The sequence below is a fragment of the Jatropha curcas genome, chromosome 5 (assembly GCF_041381405.1).
Source record: "Jatropha curcas cultivar XTBG-Jc1 chromosome 5, XTBG_Jcur_1.0, whole genome shotgun sequence".
NCBI lineage: Eukaryota > Viridiplantae > Streptophyta > Magnoliopsida > Malpighiales > Euphorbiaceae > Jatropha > Jatropha curcas.
The window spans coordinates 26327125-26347618 of record NC_143155.1 but is presented as its reverse complement, the minus strand read 5'-3'; the positions used below and the strand labels follow the sequence as shown (position 1 = coordinate 26347618).

Below are 20494 nucleotides of genomic sequence, written 5' to 3'. Positions count from 1 at the left end.
TAAAAGGAAGGAAAGGGATAAGGAAAGGGATACTCTGTAAGACCATAACCAAGCACGTGTGAAAAACTACAAAATAACAGGTGGGCGGAATTTGTCTTGTGACAATTAATTAGCATTAAGTAAAGTATGATTCTACAAGAACCTCCTTTTTGTTTTGTTCTCTCTTTTCTTTCTTTTTGTCTTATGTGGAAAATTTTCAGATTGGAGCTTTTGGATTTATTTTTCTTTGCTAATCTATCAATTCCTTCGTTGATTTTAAGTGTGTTTAAGCTGTTTTTTCTCTTTGTCGTACAATTCATTTATAACTATTTTTCACTAAAATAGGGATTGATTAATAATAATGTTTTTAAAATTTTTATATAATTATTTTAAACCTAAATGACAATATAGTAGAAAAAAGGAGTAGTTCTTTATTCATGAAAACAAACGCGTGTCGGTCGGTCCTAGTCAGATATATATAAAGAACGACATGCCATTCAGATTCAAAAATTAACAGATACAGATACTGATGAAGAGAGAACGACAAGGACAATGACAATGACCTGTTTGCCCTCCGTCGTCCTCTATCTCTCTCCCTGCTTTCTCTCCTCCAGCCTTGCTTTTGCCTCTCGAACACAAAAACTCTATTCAAGTATCTTTCAAGCACCACGATCTCCATTGTCAAAGCTTAATAAAAAGTTAGGTGTATTACATGATGATGGGTAGTTCTTGATTGTAGAAAGCAAAAGGATTTCTGTTATTAGTATTACTGTTAATGATAAATTTTGCAGTTTTAGTGGCCACATTTGGATGAAATTGTAATTACAAATTCTGTAAAAAAAGCAATAATAAATAAATATTAAAAAAATAAATTAAAAATATTATTTAAAAAAGACATGAACGGAAAGTGGGTTGCTTGACAATTGACTAATGAGGTCTCTCATCTCTGCATTTTGTACCGGCATCCCAATAGCCTATTTATTAGGCAAAAGAGGGAGCTTTTCTATTTATGTCACTAGTAAAATACAGAATGACAATACTATTGTTGATCCAGTATCTTGTCAATGATCATGTGGAAATTTATCCTGAAGGCCAAAGATTTACAGAGAAGCCATGTTCATAACTCCTTTTCGTGGCTAGAAATAGCATGTTTTTTTTTTTTTAATTTAGAAATAGCATGTTCATAACTCTTTTTCGTGGCTAGAAATAGACATACTGTATGAAAGGGAAATATTTTAACTTTGGAAAAGAATCACAGAGCATAATCAAATACACCATCCATCACTTCCTTACTTTGTCTCCATTATAAGCTTCCGGTTATTGATTAACGATGCCGAGGCTTTATTACTTCCTAACTCTGTTGCTAAATTTAGCGGTAACAGTCTTTTGTGCTGACAAATATAGCAGGGAGGACTTCCCTCCTGGCTTTGTTTTTGGTGCTGCTACCTCTGCTTATCAGGTATGCATTACTGTATGTCAAATACTTTTGCAAAGCTTTTATCTTTTTGAGAAAGAGAATAATTGAGTCTGATGGGTATGCATATATTCTCGAAATTAAGGTGGAAGGAGCAGCAAATGAAGATGGGAGGACTCCTAGCGTCTGGGATACCTTTACTCATGGGGGTCAGTATCTTCTAAAAATAACTTAAATTTAATTTGTACTTCATTGATTTATAGTGTTTAAAAGTCATGGGAAGCAGGTGAAATTATGGTTTTAAGCGAGTAATTGTCCAATTAATATTCCAGGTGCAGATGTTGCAGCTGATCAGTATCACAGATACAAGGTAAAGAATGATGCAAATTGTTAGATAGAACTGAGTGTATGTAGTTGATTTGTATCAAAAAAAAAAAAAAAAAACCTTTGTTTTCTTGGAGCACAGGATATTTTGTGATATGTATATATATTGCAGGAAGACGTGAAACTTATGGCAGAAACTGGGTTAGAGGGTTATAGATTTTCCATCTCATGGTCTAGACTTATTCCAAGTATGATACCCTACATAAATAATTAAATAGAGCAATTTCTGGTTCATTTGATCTAAAGTCTTTATGTATTATCTCTGTCAGATGGAAGAGGGCCTGTCAATCCAAAGGGCGTACAGTATTACAACAATCTCATCAATGAACTTCTAAGCCATGGTGAGATCCAAAAAATAAAACAAGTTTTTAATGTTTTTTTTTTAAAAAAAAAAAAAGAACTTCTAGCTAGTAAAAAGTGTATTTCCGGTACATTCCTAGATGAAGTTTGTCTTTTCATTTGATTACATCTTTTTGAATCCCCTTTATGATGAAGCAGGCATCCAAGCACATGTTTCTTTGTTCAATTATGATCATCCACAGTCGCTTGAAGATGAATATGGAGGATGGATTAGCAGAAAAATGGTGTATGATACTTTTTTGAGCCTTGCTGTTAATTTGTTCCTTTGTGCTATGGGCACATTCCCTACATCAGTTACAAAATTTGACCAAAAAAAAAGCCAAATTTCTGTATGTGGATGCAGGAAAGACTTCACAAATTATGCAGATGTCTGCTTCAGAGAATTTGGAGATAGGGTTTCAACTTGGTCTACTATAAATGAGCCAAATATTTTTTCAGTAGCCGGCTATGGGCAGGGAGTAACACCACCTGGACGATGTTCTCCTCCATTTGGATTATTCAATTGCTCCAAAGGAAACTCTTCCTATGAGCCATACTTGGCAGCTTACCATATATTGTTGGCTCATGCATCAACTGTAAGACTGTACAAGAACAAGTATCAGGTATCAATCATTTCATCTTCTGTATTTACCTTCCTGATGAATTATTTTTCATGTTGGATTTCATATAATCAGGACAAGCAACACGGACACATAGGGATCAGCCTCTTTACCTTTTGGCTTCTCCCACTAACTAATTCCACAGAGGATCTAGCGGCTACAGAAAGAGCCAAAGACTTCTTTTTCGGTTGGTAAGTTAAAAAGGGGAGTGAAAATGTATGGCAATTTCTTTTCAAAAAGTCATCTACTGTGTCTCTCTTTATTATGTTGCAGGTTTATGAATCCCTTAGCTTTTGGAGATTATCCAGAAACGATGAAGAAATGTGTAGGCTTAAGACTTCCAGTTTTGACCAAGGAAGAATCCAAATTGGTTAAGGGAGCATTTGACTTCCTAGGAGTTATACATTACACTACAGTTTATGTCCAGGATAACTCCCAAAGTGTTAAATTGGAAACCGGAGATTTCTATACTGACATGGCAGTAAATATATTTTGTATGTGCTTGGCAGCAAACAAATGTGTATATATATTGCCAACCTTCTTGAAACTAAAATTGACTCGTTTATTTTACGATTCTTGCAGTGGGTGAGGATGATCCATATGCCATATTCCTAAAAGAAGTGAGCCATTTTGAAAATATGTTGAGCCTCAGTAGCTAGTGTCCCATTGCATTACTAACTATTTCTGTTGTTTTGACTTAGCTTCCAATAAGGCCTTGGGGTCTGCAAGGAGTTCTGGAGCACATTAAGCAAACTTATGGCAATCCTCCTGTTTACATCCATGAAAATGGTTTCGCTCTCCTCCCTTTGCACGAAGAAAATGTTTGAAAAATTTTGATTGATGTAATTATTTGTTGTTGCAAACTTAGTGTTATACTCTAAATTTGAAGGAAAAATTGTTGGTTGATCATTTTGCAGGTCAAGTGACTCCACATAATTCCTCATTGGAAGACACAACAAGAGTGGAATATCTGCATGCATATATTGGGAGTTTGTTAGATGCAATAAGGTTCTTTATTTTGCCTGTATATTTGATTTATATGCAATCAGTAAAATGAGGCTTGTTATACATTCAAGATTGACTTGGTTTTCTTTTTTCTTTTTTCTTTTTATCCTTAAAATTGTCTAGGAATGGATCGGATACAAGAGGGTATTTTGTGTGGTCCTTTTTAGATTTATTCGAAATAGTTGGTCATGGCTTCGAATCAACTTATGGCCTGTATTTCGTAGATGTGGAAGATTCAAACTTAACAAGAAAACCCAAGCAATCTGCACATTGGTACTCCAACTTCTTGAAAGACTCAAATGCCAGTTCTGATAAAACTATCCAACTTGACAGAGAAATTTTACCGAGTTCTCATCAGGAACACTAGGTTGTAGGTTTTCAGCAAGCTTTTTATCGAGCTATCAGGGTTCCAATAAGCTTTTGAATTGTAAGGTCTTTCTTCATTTCTTATAAGAACATTGAAGTGTAATGACATGAACAGTAGTGCAAAATTTCAGTCTTGTTGATGAATAATCCAAACAATCTATTTTATTCTTGGAAGTTCAACATGATTTAGGATATATGTTTACAGCTTTGAGCTTTGAAAAAAGAAATTGGGCTCTTTCTATTAAATCTTTCTTCCCCTAAATACTTGTTAAAAGATCAAGTGTCACGTGGAACTCTCCTACTGTGTACCGAGCAATCTCTCAATGCTCTTGAAAGTTCAACTATGGTTTAAACTAAAAACAACAGAAGTGAAAAGTTTTCCAAAATAATGAACTAAATAGACTCCTCATACAGTCACATGATTCAGAAAATAACTTTACAGTTTCAGAAAACCACGTGATGATGCAAATTTCATCAAATTTACAAAAATGAGAACAGTTCCGATTGTGACATAACTTTGTTTGTCATTTGATTGCATATAATTAATGTTTCCAATAAATGGGATAAATTCCATAATAAGCTTCTGCAACCACACTCAACATCAGTTCCTCTGCGATCAGTGCCTATGCCAAAAGCTGCTAGATCTGTTGCCTGGATTGGGACCGCCATTGCTCTGATGAAATGATCCCCAACCCGAGTCCCTATCAGATGACACGTGTTGTAGATGAGGTAACTGCTCTCTTTCCCATGCATGAAAATGATTTTCTGGTTCTTGTAGATTCTGGCCTGATGAACTTGGAGGAATAATTAAGAAGCCACTATGATCATGTTGAGGGGGTGCTGGCACTACTGTGTGCAAGCCCCTCGGACCATCAAATCTCCTGACACCATGAACAATGGGTGGTGGAATACCAGGTGGACTGCCAGAATGTTGACGGTGTTGAAAAGCATGGGCAATCTGGATCCTTTCATGGGTCCTAGCACCGCTGCCTGGATGCCGAGGAAAAATAGACGATACAAATGAGCTGCCAGCTGAAGAACCAGACCTATTAAGAGTAGATGCAGACAGCATCATTAGTCTTATGCACTCTTGATGACAAAATAAGGTCGACAAAACATGCATTATTTCACTTCTGTAATCATTTATTGTAACATATTCATTCACTTGCTGGATGTCAAAACAGGCACCATTGAAAAATGTTTGGCAATGGACGACAGACTGACAATTGAGAATGTTAATGAAGTAACCATGTATTTCTTAAAATAAAAGAAACCAACTCTTATTTTGGACAAGGGAAAGGAAATATCACAATTAATATCAGACACTGCTTACCCATGACCAAATGGAATTGGATGTGGAAAAGATGTGGGTCGCATTCTTGTATCTGATTCACCATTAGAAGCTCTGAACGTCAGAGGAACAGAAGCAGGGTCAACACCATTTGCGTGGCTACTAGATACAGAGAAAGGAGGGGAACGGCGGCCCCAACTCTGGTATTGAATATTGATGGCAGGAAAAGCATGGGCACTGAAGATCTCGTGACGTCCAGATAAGCCATTCCAGTGATGATTGAAGTTAGGATCATCAATGCTACCATTAGACCTTGATGAGTTGGGAGGAATTGGTCCAACATATGCAACATAAGAATGAGCCACCGATGATGCAGCAGTGTGTTCAGCATATATCGAATGGTGGCCCCTCAAGTCATGATCTACATATGAAGAAAATTCACTCTCATCTTATACTCCCATGGGCACCTTCGGATTTTTCATAGGAAATCAATTAATAACATAAAACTTACAGTTGTTTGATGGAGATTCTACTTCCCTGGAATTACAAAAGAATTATTCATCAGCAAAGCAACAAATATGTTATTATTACAGAAACTGGCCAAGGTTTTCAGGCATAAGAAATGATAAGAACATTCTTAAGCTAAGAAAATGGTTTCATTCTCATACTACTGTTATGTTCTTATTTAGCCATCATAAAAGAGAACAAGAGACCATAGTCCACAAGAAGGCTAGAGCAATAGCCAAGAGATATGAAAATTAACCCTAAAAAAATAATAAAGCAATGAAATAATCCAATTAATAACAAACTCAGAGCAACTCCATACACAAAAACTGCTCTATATTCAAATTCCCAGTAAACAAGTTAGTCTTTTGTTGCCTGAGTGCAATACATCAGTTCTCTAAACACGAGATTTGAGAAATCTTAGCCCCTAATGAACATGGTCCAGCCTCACTCTTTCACAACCTAGTAGCATCCATAAACTGACTGCAATCCTATACATTAATACTTTTTTTTAGAAAGGAGAGGAAGGAAAATAATAACGAATTGTCGAGACTTTTTTCCATAGTTATTTTCCACCCTTGTATTTGGATACACTGAAGGAAAGAAAATCAGTTTGTGTGGAAAGGACAAAATTTTAAAAGAAAGATTTTTTTTTTTTTTTTTTTTTTTTTTGAAAAGTAGGAAAATATTATTACTAGAAATTGATAATTATGTCCTCATTTACTATTAAACGATAAATGTAATTGTAGTTATTTTCGGGTATTTGAACAGTTGTACCCTGTTTGAAAAACTAATGAGAAACCAAATGGTTCCACATGCTAAAACTGCAAATGGTACTCAAGTTTCCAAACAAAGAAAAATGCATGACAATAAAAACAAGCAAGCTACCGAAATAAGTGGTGCTAATCTAGGGAGAAGATTGCAACACAAGCCATAATGAATAAGACAAAGAAAACCAGAGGGAGATTTTGTTACTTACTCAAAAGATGAACCAACTTGTGCCAATTCACCAAATGGACACCAGTGAATTCTATATGGCTGAAAGAGACAATCAGAAGATTATTAGGAGATATGAATGATTAAAATCATGCACATCTTTAGGAAGTCTTGGTATAACCAGCAACTACTTCCTCAAGCACATTTCCATCATCCATTTGTTCTATTTCGTTTCAAGCTCTCATTGATAAGGTACAATCTAAAACATACCTCAAACAACATGGCATCTAGATTATCCTTTAAGACGATGCTTGAGATACCAAATTACATTAGATATAGAGATAAATCAAAATAGGAAGTACATATCCAAAACCTCAAAAAAGTGAAAACAACAAGTTAGAGTTCATTAACAAAACCTCAAAGCTTATCACAAAATTCTAAGTTAAACCAGAGTGCTGAAAGCACTTTACCAGTTAAAAATAATGTTGAGATTCACAAGCCTGACAAGACTCAGCCTAACCCAATCTATTTTGGATTATACTCCACTAGGGACCTCAGGTATGAGACCTGGCTCAACATACATTGTTTTGTAATGAATCCAATATATATTCTACAGAATGAAATTTTTATTAATTATTGGCGAATTTTGTTGTAATGACATCTTGAAAGAAAGACAAGAAGGTCATCACCGAAATACAGGTTACTCTAAGATGCCAACTCAAACCTTGAGAAAGTTATGCAACATTCAAATTTATCATAAAGCCTTCCATCTAAGCAACACCCATGTTTCTAGTTTTCACACCATTAGTACTACGGTCAGCATGATATTTGGCTTCAAAATATAGAAAAGCAGAGAAGCTGTTGATAATTTGCTGGGGAAGAAGAGGAATGAATTCTTGATGAATAGCCTGCCCCTCATATCAGGGCTCCGGCATTTAAAATCTCCACTACAATGGCATAAAAACTTTATGTTCTTATGATTCATTGTGTTCATGATTTTTATAAAACCTTTATTCTCTTATGAGTTGTTATGTCACAAAGCTTAAGTTTTCCATTTTTTTTTCAAATTCATAGTTTTAACTTTTAAAGCCTAAGAGCAGGGCATTTTCTGCATGAAGAAGTGCAAAAATGCATAGAGCTTTTAATGTGAAAAATGGATATAATTCTCATATTCTTCCTCATATGAAAAAAGAAGGTAACATTTTAATTGCAGAAGTGCAAAACCATCATGATGCTGTAGCAATGTTCAACATATGCCTAAAGCAAATTCCTAAAACTGAACAACATGTTTTCTAAAGGACAAACTGTAAAGTACTGGAGACAATCCTACCGTTCCAGAATAACTTAGATCATAGAAGTCATCATCAGGAAACCAATCATCCATGCTCATATCATGTAAAGTACGAGTAGAACCATTTGCATAAAGCCATTGGCCTTTCTCTACTTTTCTGCAATTTGGGCATTGCATTGCCCCTTTCATATTAAAGGCTGAACCAATGCAATCTGCATTGCAAAAAAATTAGATTATAATGATGACCAAATATTTTGCATCATAATCTTGATCTTGGCATATACAATTTCTGAAGTAAATACCATAAGTGCCTGAAGAACGTAACTATTTTATGTCCTCCATATAAGCTAGCATGATAAAGACAAGCAAAGTAAGTCATTTTCATTTTCTAGAATTATAAAGTTTAACTAGTTATCAAATTTATATATCCAGCTGAGAATTGAACAGACTGGAGCATTTCTGTTTAGCTCAACACAAATTCCAAACGGGGTTAGCTCATTTGGTATACCAGAAGGCAATTATAAACGGGGTTCAATAAATAGGCCCTTCTCCAAAAAAAAAAAAAAAAAAAAAAAAAAAAAAGCATTTAGTGCCAACGACATGGGAATCCTTTTGTGACATGCAACACCAAAAGATTTCCGGGAGAGAGAATCCATTCCAAACCCAAACATGTTCGTGCATATTCATTAATAGAGTTTTGAATTAATTGATTGTCTATGTGACGATCTATAATCTCCTGCGCTTTACAGATATAACATTAGTTGATCAACAAAATACATTATCTACTTTATCTTTATTTGAAAAACCCACAATTAAGCTTCCAAATCACAGAACCAAAACCTGCATTAAAATGCCATCGTCAAACGCTCTCTGATAGGGTCAACGCGAACAATAAACCTCCAAACCTAAGTACTTAAAGCCTTAAAAATTATTTAAAAAATAAGGAAAAAAACAAAAATTAGGATATACCTAGATGGAATTCATGGCCACATTGGAGCTTAGCCCTGGATCTGCCACCATTATCCGACACCGTATCAAGACAAATCGAGCAAGAAACACCAGAAGAGGAAGGCTCGTCCTCATCGGCACCACCATCATGTTGTTGGTGAAGCTGGTTATGATGATCATCGGCGTCACCGTCCATGAGTTGATGATGACGATGATGAAGAAATTGTTGTTGATGATGAGGATCAGTAGTGGCTTTTGTTGAGCCCACCATGTCCTCGTCCCTTCCCAGTATCCACCAATAAATAAAAAGGAAATTCGGAAAATTGCAATAAAGCGACAAATCTGAACAACTCTCTCTCTCTTATTTCCTGTTTTTGTGAGCGCATGGAAATCTATCTAAGCGTTCCGCCTTTTTTTTTTTTGTTTTTGTCCTTCGGTTCCTCTGTCCGACCTGTCAGATTACGTGGTTCGGACCTTTGGTACACCGTATTTCGAATTATCTTTTTTTATTTTTTATTTTTAAGATAACAAGCTCTCAGTTGCCAATAACGAACAACTACTACTAACAACTAAAGACAGTGTATTTTTAATTTCTTTCTCGAATAATAAATAAATAAAAGACGGTGTATTCGGTTTAATTATACGCATCATCTCATTCAATGCATGTGAATTTTTATTTTTTATATTTTCAGGTGACTTTATAATATTTTAGTTTTTTTAGTGCATAATAACAAAGTGTAAAAGCGTATCCAATGATTTTTTATTTTTTAGAATTTCTTTATTTCACTTTTATCTGATTTTGTTTTCTTTAGTACTTCACTGTTTCTTTTATTCAAAATGCATGTTTCTTGTAGTGATTCATCTTTATATTTAAAAAAAAAAAAAACATAATTATTATTTGCGTCAGCTTCCATAACACCATTTGTGAAGTATTAAATTTCTTGTATTCATGTAATCATGGTTCCCAAATTTTAGGTATTTATAAAATTAAAAATAATTGTTATCAAAACTATGGACTATTGTGATGAATAATTTGGAAAATATATTACGAACAGAAATTGGAAAAAAAAATTAAGTTTTAATACTAAACTAGTTAAAATCAATTACAATATATAAAATGCTTTATTTCCAAATCCATTCTGATCAAATTAATAACAATACACAAAATAAATTTTTAATAAGGTACTTAAATTCTTTTAACATTTTCTTCACGTTTACATATTACATAATCAATATTTCATTTTTTTTTTTCTTGCCTAAAAAAATTAAAAAAAAAAAAAATCTGTTCAACTACCAAACTTAAACATCACTGATAAAGAATAATCTTGAATATTGATAAATATATACACACACAATTATTAATCTGCCATTAAAACAAGTATTCGCCTTGCACTAGGAGTTTGGATTCTAACCCTCCCAACAACTTCCCTCTTTGCAAGTAATCACTCATTACCCTTTTTGACCTTTGGTTCACAAAAGATAAAAGACTCTGGGATGATCAATCTTCCTTCTCCAGCCTCCAGATAATATATATAACACAGATTCATATATATACTACATACAAGTACTTGAATGCACAAAAGAGTTGCAGAAATTATGAAATACATGATTCTGGCACGGACAGGGTGCACCATTATTTAAATTCCATGATGAATTACTGCTATGGATGATAATTAGGGAAGAAGAAAGCAATCTCAGTGTTTGATCTTAGGCTTCTTCACAATCATCACACTGCAGTGAGCATGATGAGAACAGTAGTCACTCACGCTGCCTAAAACCGCCCTGCAAGATAAATATATAATGTAAAGAGACTGACAAAGACCTAGTGTGGGATTGTACATGTTTGCCAGCATCTCATGTGACTTTTGACAATTTCAGCTGGCAATCTAATCTAGTAGCCATAAGAAATTTCTTGTGCAAATCTAAGTTAAGCATTAATAAAACAGCTTTAAAATTTGAAAATACATAAATTACATATTACACCAAGCATATTAGAACGCTTTCCATATCTACAACTTATAAATGCAGAGATTGGATAGTACCTTTTGATAGCGCCATAACCATGACTACCCACAGCCAGTATAGAAGCATGGTGTTTTTCTACAGCCTCACAGAGGACGTTCCTAGCATCACCTTCTCCAACTTCATATATGACATCATTCACCTGCAAAGAAGCTGAAATAATCAGGAAAGATATTGCCAAGTACAGCTGATTGAGACAAGACATGTACAAAACTACAAAGTCAAAATTCATACTTGGATATCTCCAGATGAAAAAAATCAATGCAACGAGAAGCATGAACAGATGCTTCCTCCATGTCCTGAGTTAGTTACTGTCCTCTTGGCAAACATAATTGTAAACCTTATCTGGAGCGGATAATCAGGATCCGAGCACTTTTAAGATAATTTTCTATTTCTAAACCCTAGATGATAAACTTAAATATGTGGTTTCGATGTAATGACTAATGACCAAATACATGCCAATCCTATTTTAGCGGATACGCTTATTTACATTTCTAATTGAAAAATTACAGCTCTGCAACATAAGTTTCATTATTAGAACGCTAGAACTTAAAAGCAACTGTCTGTATTCAAAGTTGTCAAAGTCGCAAGGTACTAATATAGGCACAAACGCAGGCAAAACAATGATTGAAATGTGCATTAAATAAAAAATATAGTGTCCATAAGCTGAATTAGTGAAATTGTAGGATTTTAATAGTATTTTCTGCCAGAAAATTAAATGCACTATGATCAGGAACTTTGAGATTATAAGTGGTTGTATTTTCATTTTGGGTGTGAAGCAAATGCACTTCGAGTCACACCACAGCTCTAAGAAGTTGCAAGTGATCTTCTATAGGTTGGACAGGTTCTTCGGTATATGATTCTCGCGCAAAGAAATTGCATATCCCTCTGTCCCATAGTCTCCAACTAGAAGAAGAAAAATCATCGGCAATTTCCTCATTTTGGAAATACTATTAAAAATGAGTTCAGCACTTAAAATTTCTATTTTGACTACAGATACATGAGCCTCAAAATTTTTGCCAAATTCAAGATAAATTCCAGCATCTCATTGCAGGATAATGGATAATTTAAGCAAGCAAAACAATAAATTACCGATTTACTGGCGCAGATTTCCTTAGCCCGCTCAATAACTCTTGCTGCTATCCTCTTCAAATCCGAATCCACATAAGGCAAAACCTCAGCAGCCCCTAAACAAATTAAAATATATCCAGTTTACAAGCTCAACCAATCCAATACACAAGCACACAAATATAAATGGAAAAATACCAGGTCCGGCGAGACCGACGGCTGAGGCGGCAGAAGGTTTGGCGTGGACTACGACGAGTTTGAAAGGAGAATTAGAACCGAAAGGAACGAAGAAATGATCCACTGTCCAGCCCAAAGCGTACATGCTATGTTCGCTATCATCGACCCCAACCACCATCACCTGCTTCTCAACGGTCGCCATTTAAGTTACGTGTACCGTGTACGGTGAACGTGTAGCGTCTCTGGTTCTGCTGCTCTCCGGATGGCGTAGAAATGGAGGAAGCAAATTTGAACTGTACTTGGCTTGTGGAGCAAGATTTAAGCAGGAGAAGCGAGGAAGGAACTAGAAATGGAATCATATACAGACAGACAGAAAGTCCCCTTTATTCGTGCGTGCAGACAGATGGAGAGAATCCAAGTGCGGAGTTATTGGTTGATTAAGATTTGATGCATATCAGGAAAGGAAGGTTTTTTTTTCAGAAGAAACGACGTCGTTGTTGGATTAATTTACGAAGAATCTGCACGCTGTTTAGAAATTAGAATCTTAATTTGTTAGGGCCATAAACTTTTGGGCCAAAGCAGTATTTGGAACATAGATTGGTGTTGGCCCAATTACCATTTTATTTCTAACGGGCCCAAGAGTGCCTAATATGGAAGCAGCGGTTCACCGTTCACATATTAAATCACACATCAAACACGTGCCGTCTAGAAACAAATAAATCCATAGCATTGGTTGGAAAGCCTAATCCGGAACCGATCTTTACAAGCTATTTCAAAACCAAAACCACAAAATCAATGGGCTAAAACCATTGTCTCTCTAAAGCTAATGATTGTCCTAAAATTGCTTGCAAGTTGCAACTCTCGTCTAACTCAACAATTGCCTTGAAATGATTGTTGTTAGAAAAAGACACACATACTCTCGATATATGGTTTAATCTGGAATATTAAACCACCTCAGAGTTAATTAATCAAGTGAGTTAAAGTTTACTTGATAATTATATATAATATTGTTAATCTATAAAGTTAATGGTGTTGAAATAAAATAGTGTCATTTTAAACAATTAGAGAAAAAGGTTAATTAATTTAATTTGAAAGGTGTTAGTTGTGCTTGAGTGGTATAACAATTCATATAAAGTGCCTCCTGCACTCAAAAAAAGTCCACTAAAAAGTGATAGCTCTGCCTCCATATATATGCTTCTCATTGATGAAATTTGAAATCGAAATAGCGTTATACACTTTCTAAATGGATTCATCTCAACCACCCATTACCTCCCCAAAATATATTATGAAGTCAAATTATTGTAATTTATACTCTATTGCAAAGTATGATTATGATTATTATTTTTTTTTAAAAAAAAAAAAGATAGCAATGTGAGCTCACGGTATGCATCATCAAGACATCAACCAATCAATAAACAGGAAAGAAAGTAAACTTATTTTACCTTTTTAGAAAAGATAAAATTTTATAGAAAAGAAAATGTTATTATGGCAATTATCCTTACTTAAAAATAATGAAGTATTTAAAAAATGTTTAAAGTTTTTTAATTAATTTGATACATTTGGATAATTTAATAAAAAAGAGTGAGATATTCTCATTTTTCTCCGCTATTGTCTTTTCAAACTATAAAGATTCAAAATACAAGGATCCGAGTGAAAAATAAATGAAATATAATTTTTTTTTCAATATTTCAAAAAATATTTTCATCCAAATAAAAATTAAACAACTTAATTAATTTTTTTTGCCTTAGGTGTAGAATTCATATGATACACATAGTTAATTATTCTATAATATAATCTACATTAGAAAAGAAAATATGGCCAATGAATGCTTTTTTCCTGAACTAGGTCAATATAGTAAGTTCCTACTAAGGAAAAAAAAATGATGATATGTATATATATATGGAAATTGGATTATTAAATGGAAGCTTGAAAAGGTGTTGGAGACGTTATTTTCGTAAACGACAAGCGACCATTTCCGTTTGTTTGCCATAAATCTGGAAAAAATCAAAGAGGATATATCTGACCATCTGTTGCTTAGCTGTGAACTTGCGACCCAAAAACGAAGGGTGAGATGAGAATGCTTTTTCACCTTCACCTACAAGTCACATAAAGCGTCAAGCATATCTCTAAAGCCTGACGTGGATGTTCTCTTCAAAATGAATATGACAAATGGAATTGAGAAAAAAAAAAAAAAAAAAAAAAAAAAAAAAGAAGAAGAAGCATGAGAAGTGTCATTATGTATGTTATTTCACCATTAAATAAAATAAATAATTGAGTTTTAAATAAAGTACTGTTTATATTTTATTTAAAATTACGTTTTTTTTCTTATTGTAGATTTAATAAAACGAATAATATTGTGAATCATATTTTTTGTATAAATAAAAAAATTCAAATCATATTTAATTAATTTTAAAGTATAATTTAATAATAAAATAATTCGTTCTCATACATGATGACGTGTGTTTATATCCGCTTATAAAAAAAATAAAAAAATAAAAAAAGTAAAGAAAAGAAACTAACCTTTAACACGATTATTTCACGCACAAGCCATGTTCTTTTGGTCCTATTTGATGGAATCAATACGTCTGACGTCAAATTTCATGCTTGCTTTCCCTTTTATGAGATTGATGAAAAGAAAAAATAAAAAAGGTATTGGCATTAATGGGCTTAATGGGGACACTGAGAGTCTGAGATGTTACTTACCCTTTTAGTAATTTGAATGAATTTCGAAATATTTTTCTCCTTATAAGTGGTTTCTGGAAATTGAACTTTTAATTTTTTAAAAATAGTCCTCTAAATGTAACATATTTTATTATTTGAATTATATTTTTACCTTTTATCACTCTTCAACCCCTCTATTACTTGTAAATAAACATAGGTGAAAAACTATAATTATATTTGTAAACCCATAATTCATTATTTGCCCATTTTTTTAACGATCCCAAATGGCTCCACTTGCCAAACATTAACTTGTATTACACGTCAGATTGTGACAAGTTGACATGACTAAATGGACTAATCGGTATCTTTTGAAATAATAAGGATGAAATAATAATTTCCGTCAAATTTTAAGGACTTTGTTGTATATATCTTAAAAGGCAATAAAAAGGCATCCGACGGATACGATGTAGGAGAAAATTCCGAGACGTTAGATTGTTTCTGTAGCCACCACCCCCTGGATTTTGTCCTATATAATGTAGTCTATCAAGGAAACCCAAAACCGTTAATATTCAAGAAAGAGAGAGCAACATAATCCCTCCGTTAGCTAAGGAATATTTTTCTTTTTAGTTATTGGTTTAATTTATTATTAGATTACATAGACCTGGTTCGCTGAGGGTTAATGTTCTTGAGATTTTAATAGAATTGAAGGTAAGGGATTGATTGATTCATGAGAAAAGATGAAATTTTGCAAGAAATATCAAGAGTACATGCAAGGCCAAGAGAAAGAACTACCTGGGGTTGGTTTCAAGAAGCTTAAGAAGATTTTGAAAAAATGCAGGACAGATTTTGAATCCCATCAAGATCTTGATGGGTCTTCTCCTGATGCCCAACACTGTCCTCATCACTGTCCAGGTGCATGTCTGTCATTTTTCTTTGTTTCTTTGTTTCTTTTCTTTTTTTTTTTTTTTAAATATTGATTTGGCTTTGTTTTGCTTTGTTGATTCTTGAGCTATTCCTTTTTGTTGGATTTTTTTTATTATCAAGAACAGAGTAAAGTTTTGTTCTATGGTTTGCTTTGCTTTGCTTGAATAAAATCCTGATACTTACTCAGAAATTTCTTGTTCCACAGAAGGATTCTTGCTGATAATTTGGATAACATAATTATTGGGTTTATAGTTGAGCTCCCAATTGATGCATGTAAATGTAATTAATTCCCTGTTTGGATCAATGTAATTATTAATTAGTTTGAAGAACTTATAGAATTTCTAGAAGTATGAAATTGTAATGGTGTCAATTGACTCAATTCTATTTGGTTGGAGTTTTTTACAGTCTGTGAAAAGTAGAAGCAGAATCTTGATACTCTATAAGAAACTTTGAACTAGAACTAATGAGAAAAAAGCTTCTTATAATTAATTTCATTTATAATTGCTTAAACTTCTTTGGAAAACAGATTAATAGCATCTTTAAAGTTTTCTTGTTATATCTTCTCCTTGATTCTCTTACAATAGACTTTTGATATTTTGGTGCATTAGAATTTAGAAAAATGTTGAGGTCATCAAAAAGCTTTTGGCAAGACAAATTCCTGTCAGGATAATTCCTATTAAAAATAATGTCATGATAACTCTGAAAGCAAGCTGCATCTATGTAGTTATAATTTTTATTGTTTTTTTCATGTCTTAAATTCCTTTTTCTAATTGAGGTTCATATGCAGTGTGTGATGGAACCTTCTTCCCTTCCCTTCTCAAGGAAATGTCTGCAGTGGTTGGTTGTTTCAATGATCGAGCCCAGAAATTGCTCGAGCTGCACCTTGCTTCCGGCTTTAGAAAATACTTTATATGGTTCAAAGGAAAATTGCAGGGAAATCATGTTGCTTTGATGCAAGAAGGCAAGGATCTAGTTACCTATGCACTTATAAATGCGATTGCAGTACGAAAAATTCTAAAGAAATATGATAAGGTATATATGTTCATCTTTATGGTAAAATCCATGTCATTGTTGAATCAGGAAAAAATAAAACAACTAGATATACTGTTATTCTTTGGATTATGGTGCTTGATGTATCTATTTCTTCTTGGCTACAGGTTCATTACTCGAACCAAGGACAGGCCTTCAGGTCACAAGCCCAAAGTATGCACATTGAGATTCTTCAGTCTCCATGGCTTTGTGAGCTTATGGCTTTCCACATCAATTTAAGGGAAACTAAGGTCAAGTCAAATAATAAGGCCCCTGCCTTGTTCGAGGGGTGCTCACTAACATTTGATGATGATGGCAAACCATCACTCTCTTGCGAGCTTTTTGATTCTGTCAAACTTGATGTTGATTTGACTTGTTCAATATGCTTGGTAAGCTCCTTTGTTTCATTTTTCTAAGATATGTATTCTAATCTATGCCATGTTTATGCACTTATTACACCAAAAAAGTAACGGTGAACCACATGAAGGAACGGTGGAATTGGATTGAAGAGTTATCTGATTGTCTATAAGGAAAATTAGAAGAATTTATTGACTTCTGTTTAAAGGATAATAAATTTACGGAAAATGGTACAAATACAGACTTGCCGAGGCTGCTCCTATTCATTTAGATTGATCTTTCTTTTAACATGATTTGTCATTCTACGGTGAAGTAGGAAGAACAATAATCAATATGCAGCCAGACATGCCATATCCAGCATCAGGTCTCTTCTTTAGTAATAGATGAATAATTTCAAAACTAGAACAAAATGCATATTACTTTTGTTATTATATAGGGCCCTGAATGATTTGATCTTTCTTTTGGTGACAGGACACAGTGTTTGATCCAGTTTCTCTCACATGTGGCCATATATTCTGCTATCTGTGTGCCTGCTCCGCTGCTAAAGTGACCATAATTGACGGACTAAAGGCAGCAGAGCCTAAAGAAAAATGCCCTTTATGCCGAGAGGTTAGTTGATATTTTCTTTGCAATACTATTTTTGCTCTTATGATAAATATACGATGAATCTCTTCATATGTACACAGCTTTTAACTTAAACTGTGTTATCCTTTGTTTCTTTAATCAGAGCTATGGATAGTCGTCTTTCCTGGCTTGAAATGATTGCTTTCCCTTCCTGATTGTAGGCTAGAGTTTATGAAGGCGCTGTACACCTGGAAGAGCTTAATATTTTACTGAGCCAGAGGTATTCTTTTCTTATTATTATTAATATACTTTGATGCAAGTTTCCTTTTACTAGTTCCTGACTGTCCTGGAATGCATGCATGAACAGTTGCCCTGAATATTGGGAGGAACGGTTGCAATTGGAAAGGACAGAGAGGATTCGACAGGCAAAGGAGCACTGGGAATTTCAGTGTCGAGCATTCATGGGTGTGTAGAATAGTAAATACTTCAGCTAGAAACTAGATTAAATCTAATAACATTTTGCAGATCTTGCCATAAAATTCTCCCTCTTACTCTTTTTTACGACAGGATTGATTTAAATTGTGTGGATGTTATGCTCTTTGGCAAGGTGCTTGACTTGGCAAAAATTTTATATGTAGTTGTTTATGTATAAATGTTTAGACGCAAAAATTGGGACAGAAAATGGAATGTTGTGTTTCTGCTGCGAATACAGTTTCCAGTATCAATGAATTGAAAGACCAAAATAATAAGAATAATGATTAAAATGACACAGAAAAAAGAGGGGAAAAAAAATAAAAAGAAGATTTAACTGGGCTCATCAGAGAGAATTATATTTTACATATGCTAACTTCAATCTGAGAAAACGTACAGAACTGAAAACAAACCATCCAGGGGCTTAGAAAGTACCACATCATACATTCACAGTTCTACAAAATCATCCTGGAAACCAAATTCATCTTCAATCAAGCCAAAATCAAGGGGTTCTTATCTTTGTATGTGTGATATCTTTTGCACAATTTCTCCAGAGTTGCAACCGGATGCTGCATCACATTTAATTTTGTGTCCATGAACATAGCCTGTAAAACAAGAAAAAGGGTTAAGTTTAGTCCAACAGGCACCAGAAAAGAAATGTCGCTAATATAAAATAATACTGAAAAAGAAACCCCAAACTGGCCTGGTAGTTATCTCCATATTTCTCAACTAGCCGACCAATATGAACCCGTTGCATGGTGGTCAAAGGCTGTAGAGGAGCACTTTTACCATCCTTCCGCTTCTTCCCAAGGGCTGATTTCAGATCTGCACAGCCAAACAAACAAAACGTTTCATGTGCTTATCAAGGGATGCCCAGATTGACAGCGCAAATTTTTTTTTTTCCAACTTTCAAACACCAACATGACCATTACACCAACAAACTCCACTCTAATTTTGCATAATTAACAGAGGAGATGGTAAACAACCTACTGTTGAATGCCTATAATTTAACTGACATAGAAGAAACCAGAAAGCTGAAGGGAAATTGTTCAAAAAAAAAAAAAAAACAACGAACATATTAGTTTGTAATACAAATATTCTGCTGGGCAAGCAATAAGAAAACGAGCATGTTTGAAGTTCAGAGTTCAAATGCTGATGCAAATGGTCAAAAACCAAGCATATGAAAACTCTACTGCTCTATCCTGCAGTTGCTTAGATTCCATAGAACAACAATCAACTAAATTTATAGGCCTAAACGACTTATTCACTTTCTGAGTTTTACGTATAGGAATTGAACTCCAACTAGACAGACTCGCAACAAAAGGGAAACAATAACAAAATTGAATTACCCAGTTAGAAAAATAAATCATCAATTTGATTCACAACTAAAAATTAAATTCATAGCTCAGACAAGAAGAAAGCCACCGACCATCTTCCTCGAGTTCGCTGCCAGAATCGATGGTTTCGTACTCATCTATAGCAACCTCGGACGGAGGCGGAGGCACTTGAAGCGATTCGGTCTCAATGATATGAGAAGTGCGAGATCGGACGCCAAGCAAGTTAGGGTTAGAAACGAAGCCGAACGCTTTATAGTTTTGAATAACGCTAGCCTTGTCGTCCCATTTGGAGCGATCGGCATCGGAGAGAGAACGAAGCTTTGGAGGGATATTGAACGCTGGCTTGAACACGCCTGGATTCTTCTTGGGGAGACCCACCTTAACCTTATGCCTTGATTCCTTGTATTTCCTTCTTGACCTTCCCATGTCTCCCTTGTTTGGCTGTTTGTTTTCTGTGTTTAGGGCGAATTAAAACATTTTAGGGTTTCTCAAGGGTTTTTGGTAAAGGAGGGATTCACGCTAGACAGTGCGCTGCGCTTTGGCTGTCTCGTTTCAAAACGGTGGAGCAAAGGACCGTAGAGGGGTTAAAATGCTAAACATGCCACAAAGGACCGTAGAGGGGTTAAAATGCGAAACATGCCGCAGGGAATCTTTTCCGCTGACAGAGTAAACGTTTCCATCTTCAAAAAATTTACTAGTAAACTGACTGTATTTAAAATCAGAGTATATCAATATTTAAACTATATTTGTTTGTGCGGTATATAGTGCTTTTAAACATTTAGTAAGAGCTCGCTTTGCACTCCTTTT

General features: G+C 34.5%; 5 protein-coding genes across 6 annotated transcripts; 2 read left to right on the top strand and 3 right to left on the bottom strand.

Annotated features, from left to right (window-relative positions):
• The first annotated feature begins 906 nt into the window (after window positions 1-906).
• On the top strand, window positions 907-4281 carry LOC105642516 (beta-glucosidase 11). 2 transcript variants are annotated; one of them, XM_012227361.4, is made up of 13 exons: window positions 910-1438; window positions 1539-1602; window positions 1726-1763; window positions 1890-1965; window positions 2047-2118; window positions 2276-2363; window positions 2481-2739; window positions 2812-2927; window positions 3010-3230; window positions 3319-3356; window positions 3438-3525; window positions 3654-3744; window positions 3865-4281. In XM_012227361.4, exons 1-13 carry the CDS (start codon window positions 1310-1312, stop codon window positions 4106-4108), a joined length of 1524 nt encoding a protein of 507 aa, XP_012082751.1. In that variant the 5' UTR covers window positions 910-1309; the 3' UTR covers window positions 4109-4281. The 2 variants fall into 2 exon arrangements, with proteins under 2 accessions (XP_012082749.1, XP_012082751.1); XM_012227359.4 differs by having other exon boundaries at window positions 907-1438; window positions 2481-2927.
• Window positions 4282-4476: 195 nt separating this feature from the next.
• Window positions 4477-9478, bottom strand: RFI2 (RING/U-box superfamily protein). Its single transcript, XM_012227363.3, has 6 exons — window positions 9099-9478; window positions 8169-8341; window positions 6882-6940; window positions 5910-5935; window positions 5441-5819; window positions 4477-5153 (listed from the first exon to the last, which is right to left on the bottom strand). The coding sequence occupies exons 1-6, from the start codon at window positions 9346-9348 to the stop codon at window positions 4724-4726; spliced, it is 1317 nt and encodes a 438-aa protein (XP_012082753.1). The 5' UTR covers window positions 9349-9478; the 3' UTR covers window positions 4477-4723.
• Window positions 9479-10387: 909 nt separating this feature from the next.
• LOC105642512 (Adenine nucleotide alpha hydrolases-like superfamily protein) lies at window positions 10388-12700 on the bottom strand. The gene is made up of 4 exons (XM_012227355.3): window positions 12366-12700; window positions 12192-12286; window positions 11120-11241; window positions 10388-10859 (listed from the first exon to the last, which is right to left on the bottom strand). The coding sequence occupies exons 1-4, from the start codon at window positions 12544-12546 to the stop codon at window positions 10772-10774; spliced, it is 486 nt and encodes a 161-aa protein (XP_012082745.1). The 5' UTR covers window positions 12547-12700; the 3' UTR covers window positions 10388-10771.
• Window positions 12701-15499: 2799 nt separating this feature from the next.
• NLA (SPX (SYG1/Pho81/XPR1) domain-containing protein) lies at window positions 15500-18586 on the top strand. Its single transcript, XM_012227354.4, has 6 exons — window positions 15500-15917; window positions 16717-16961; window positions 17087-17347; window positions 17787-17924; window positions 18101-18159; window positions 18247-18586. Exons 1-6 carry the CDS (start codon window positions 15743-15745, stop codon window positions 18350-18352), a joined length of 984 nt encoding a protein of 327 aa, XP_012082744.1. The 5' UTR covers window positions 15500-15742; the 3' UTR covers window positions 18353-18586.
• An 85-nt stretch (window positions 18587-18671) lies between these two features.
• On the bottom strand, window positions 18672-20269 carry LOC105642510 (nucleolar-like protein). The gene is made up of 3 exons (XM_012227352.4): window positions 19780-20269; window positions 19054-19175; window positions 18672-18955 (listed from the first exon to the last, which is right to left on the bottom strand). Exons 1-3 carry the CDS (start codon window positions 20111-20113, stop codon window positions 18842-18844), a joined length of 570 nt encoding a protein of 189 aa, XP_012082742.1. The 5' UTR covers window positions 20114-20269; the 3' UTR covers window positions 18672-18841.
• Between the last annotated feature and the right edge of the window lie 225 nt (window positions 20270-20494).

Bases quoted from the DNA above. Each gene is read 5' to 3' on its own strand.
- LOC105642516 (XM_012227359.4), top strand. From the start codon at position 1,310: ATGCCGAGGCTTTATTACTTCCTAACTCTGTTGCTAAATTTAGCGGTA. The intron at 1,603-1,725 runs GTCAGTATCTTC...TTAATATTCCAG, and splicing joins GGATACCTTTACTCATGGGG to GTGCAGATGTTGCAGCTGAT. The intron at 2,928-3,009 runs GTAAGTTAAAAA...ATTATGTTGCAG, and splicing joins AAAGACTTCTTTTTCGGTTG to GTTTATGAATCCCTTAGCTT.
- RFI2 (XM_012227363.3), bottom strand. From the start codon at position 9,348: ATGGTGGGCTCAACAAAAGCCACTACTGATCCTCATCATCAACAACAA. The intron at 5,820-5,909 runs GTAAGTTTTATG...CTTCATATGTAG, and splicing joins AGAATCTCCATCAAACAACT to ATCATGACTTGAGGGGCCAC. The intron at 5,154-5,440 runs GTAAGCAGTGTC...TACTCTTAATAG, and splicing joins CCAATTCCATTTGGTCATGG to GTCTGGTTCTTCAGCTGGCA.
- LOC105642512 (XM_012227355.3), bottom strand. From the start codon at position 12,546: ATGGCGACCGTTGAGAAGCAGGTGATGGTGGTTGGGGTCGATGATAGC. The intron at 11,242-12,191 runs GTAATTTATTGT...GCTTCTTTGCAG, and splicing joins AAATCTGCGCCAGTAAATCG to GTGAATGATGTCATATATGA. The intron at 10,860-11,119 runs GTACTATCCAAT...TTTATCTTGCAG, and splicing joins GGTTATGGCGCTATCAAAAG to GGCGGTTTTAGGCAGCGTGA.
- NLA (XM_012227354.4), top strand. From the start codon at position 15,743: ATGAAATTTTGCAAGAAATATCAAGAGTACATGCAAGGCCAAGAGAAA. The intron at 16,962-17,086 runs GTATATATGTTC...TCTTGGCTACAG, and splicing joins TTCTAAAGAAATATGATAAG to GTTCATTACTCGAACCAAGG. The intron at 17,925-18,100 runs GTTAGTTGATAT...TCCTGATTGTAG, and splicing joins AATGCCCTTTATGCCGAGAG to GCTAGAGTTTATGAAGGCGC.
- LOC105642510 (XM_012227352.4), bottom strand. From the start codon at position 20,113: ATGGGAAGGTCAAGAAGGAAATACAAGGAATCAAGGCATAAGGTTAAG. The intron at 19,176-19,779 runs GTCGGTGGCTTT...TTGGCTGTGCAG, and splicing joins CAGCGAACTCGAGGAAGATG to ATCTGAAATCAGCCCTTGGG. The intron at 18,956-19,053 runs GCCAGTTTGGGG...CTTGTTTTACAG, and splicing joins AATATGGAGATAACTACCAG to GCTATGTTCATGGACACAAA.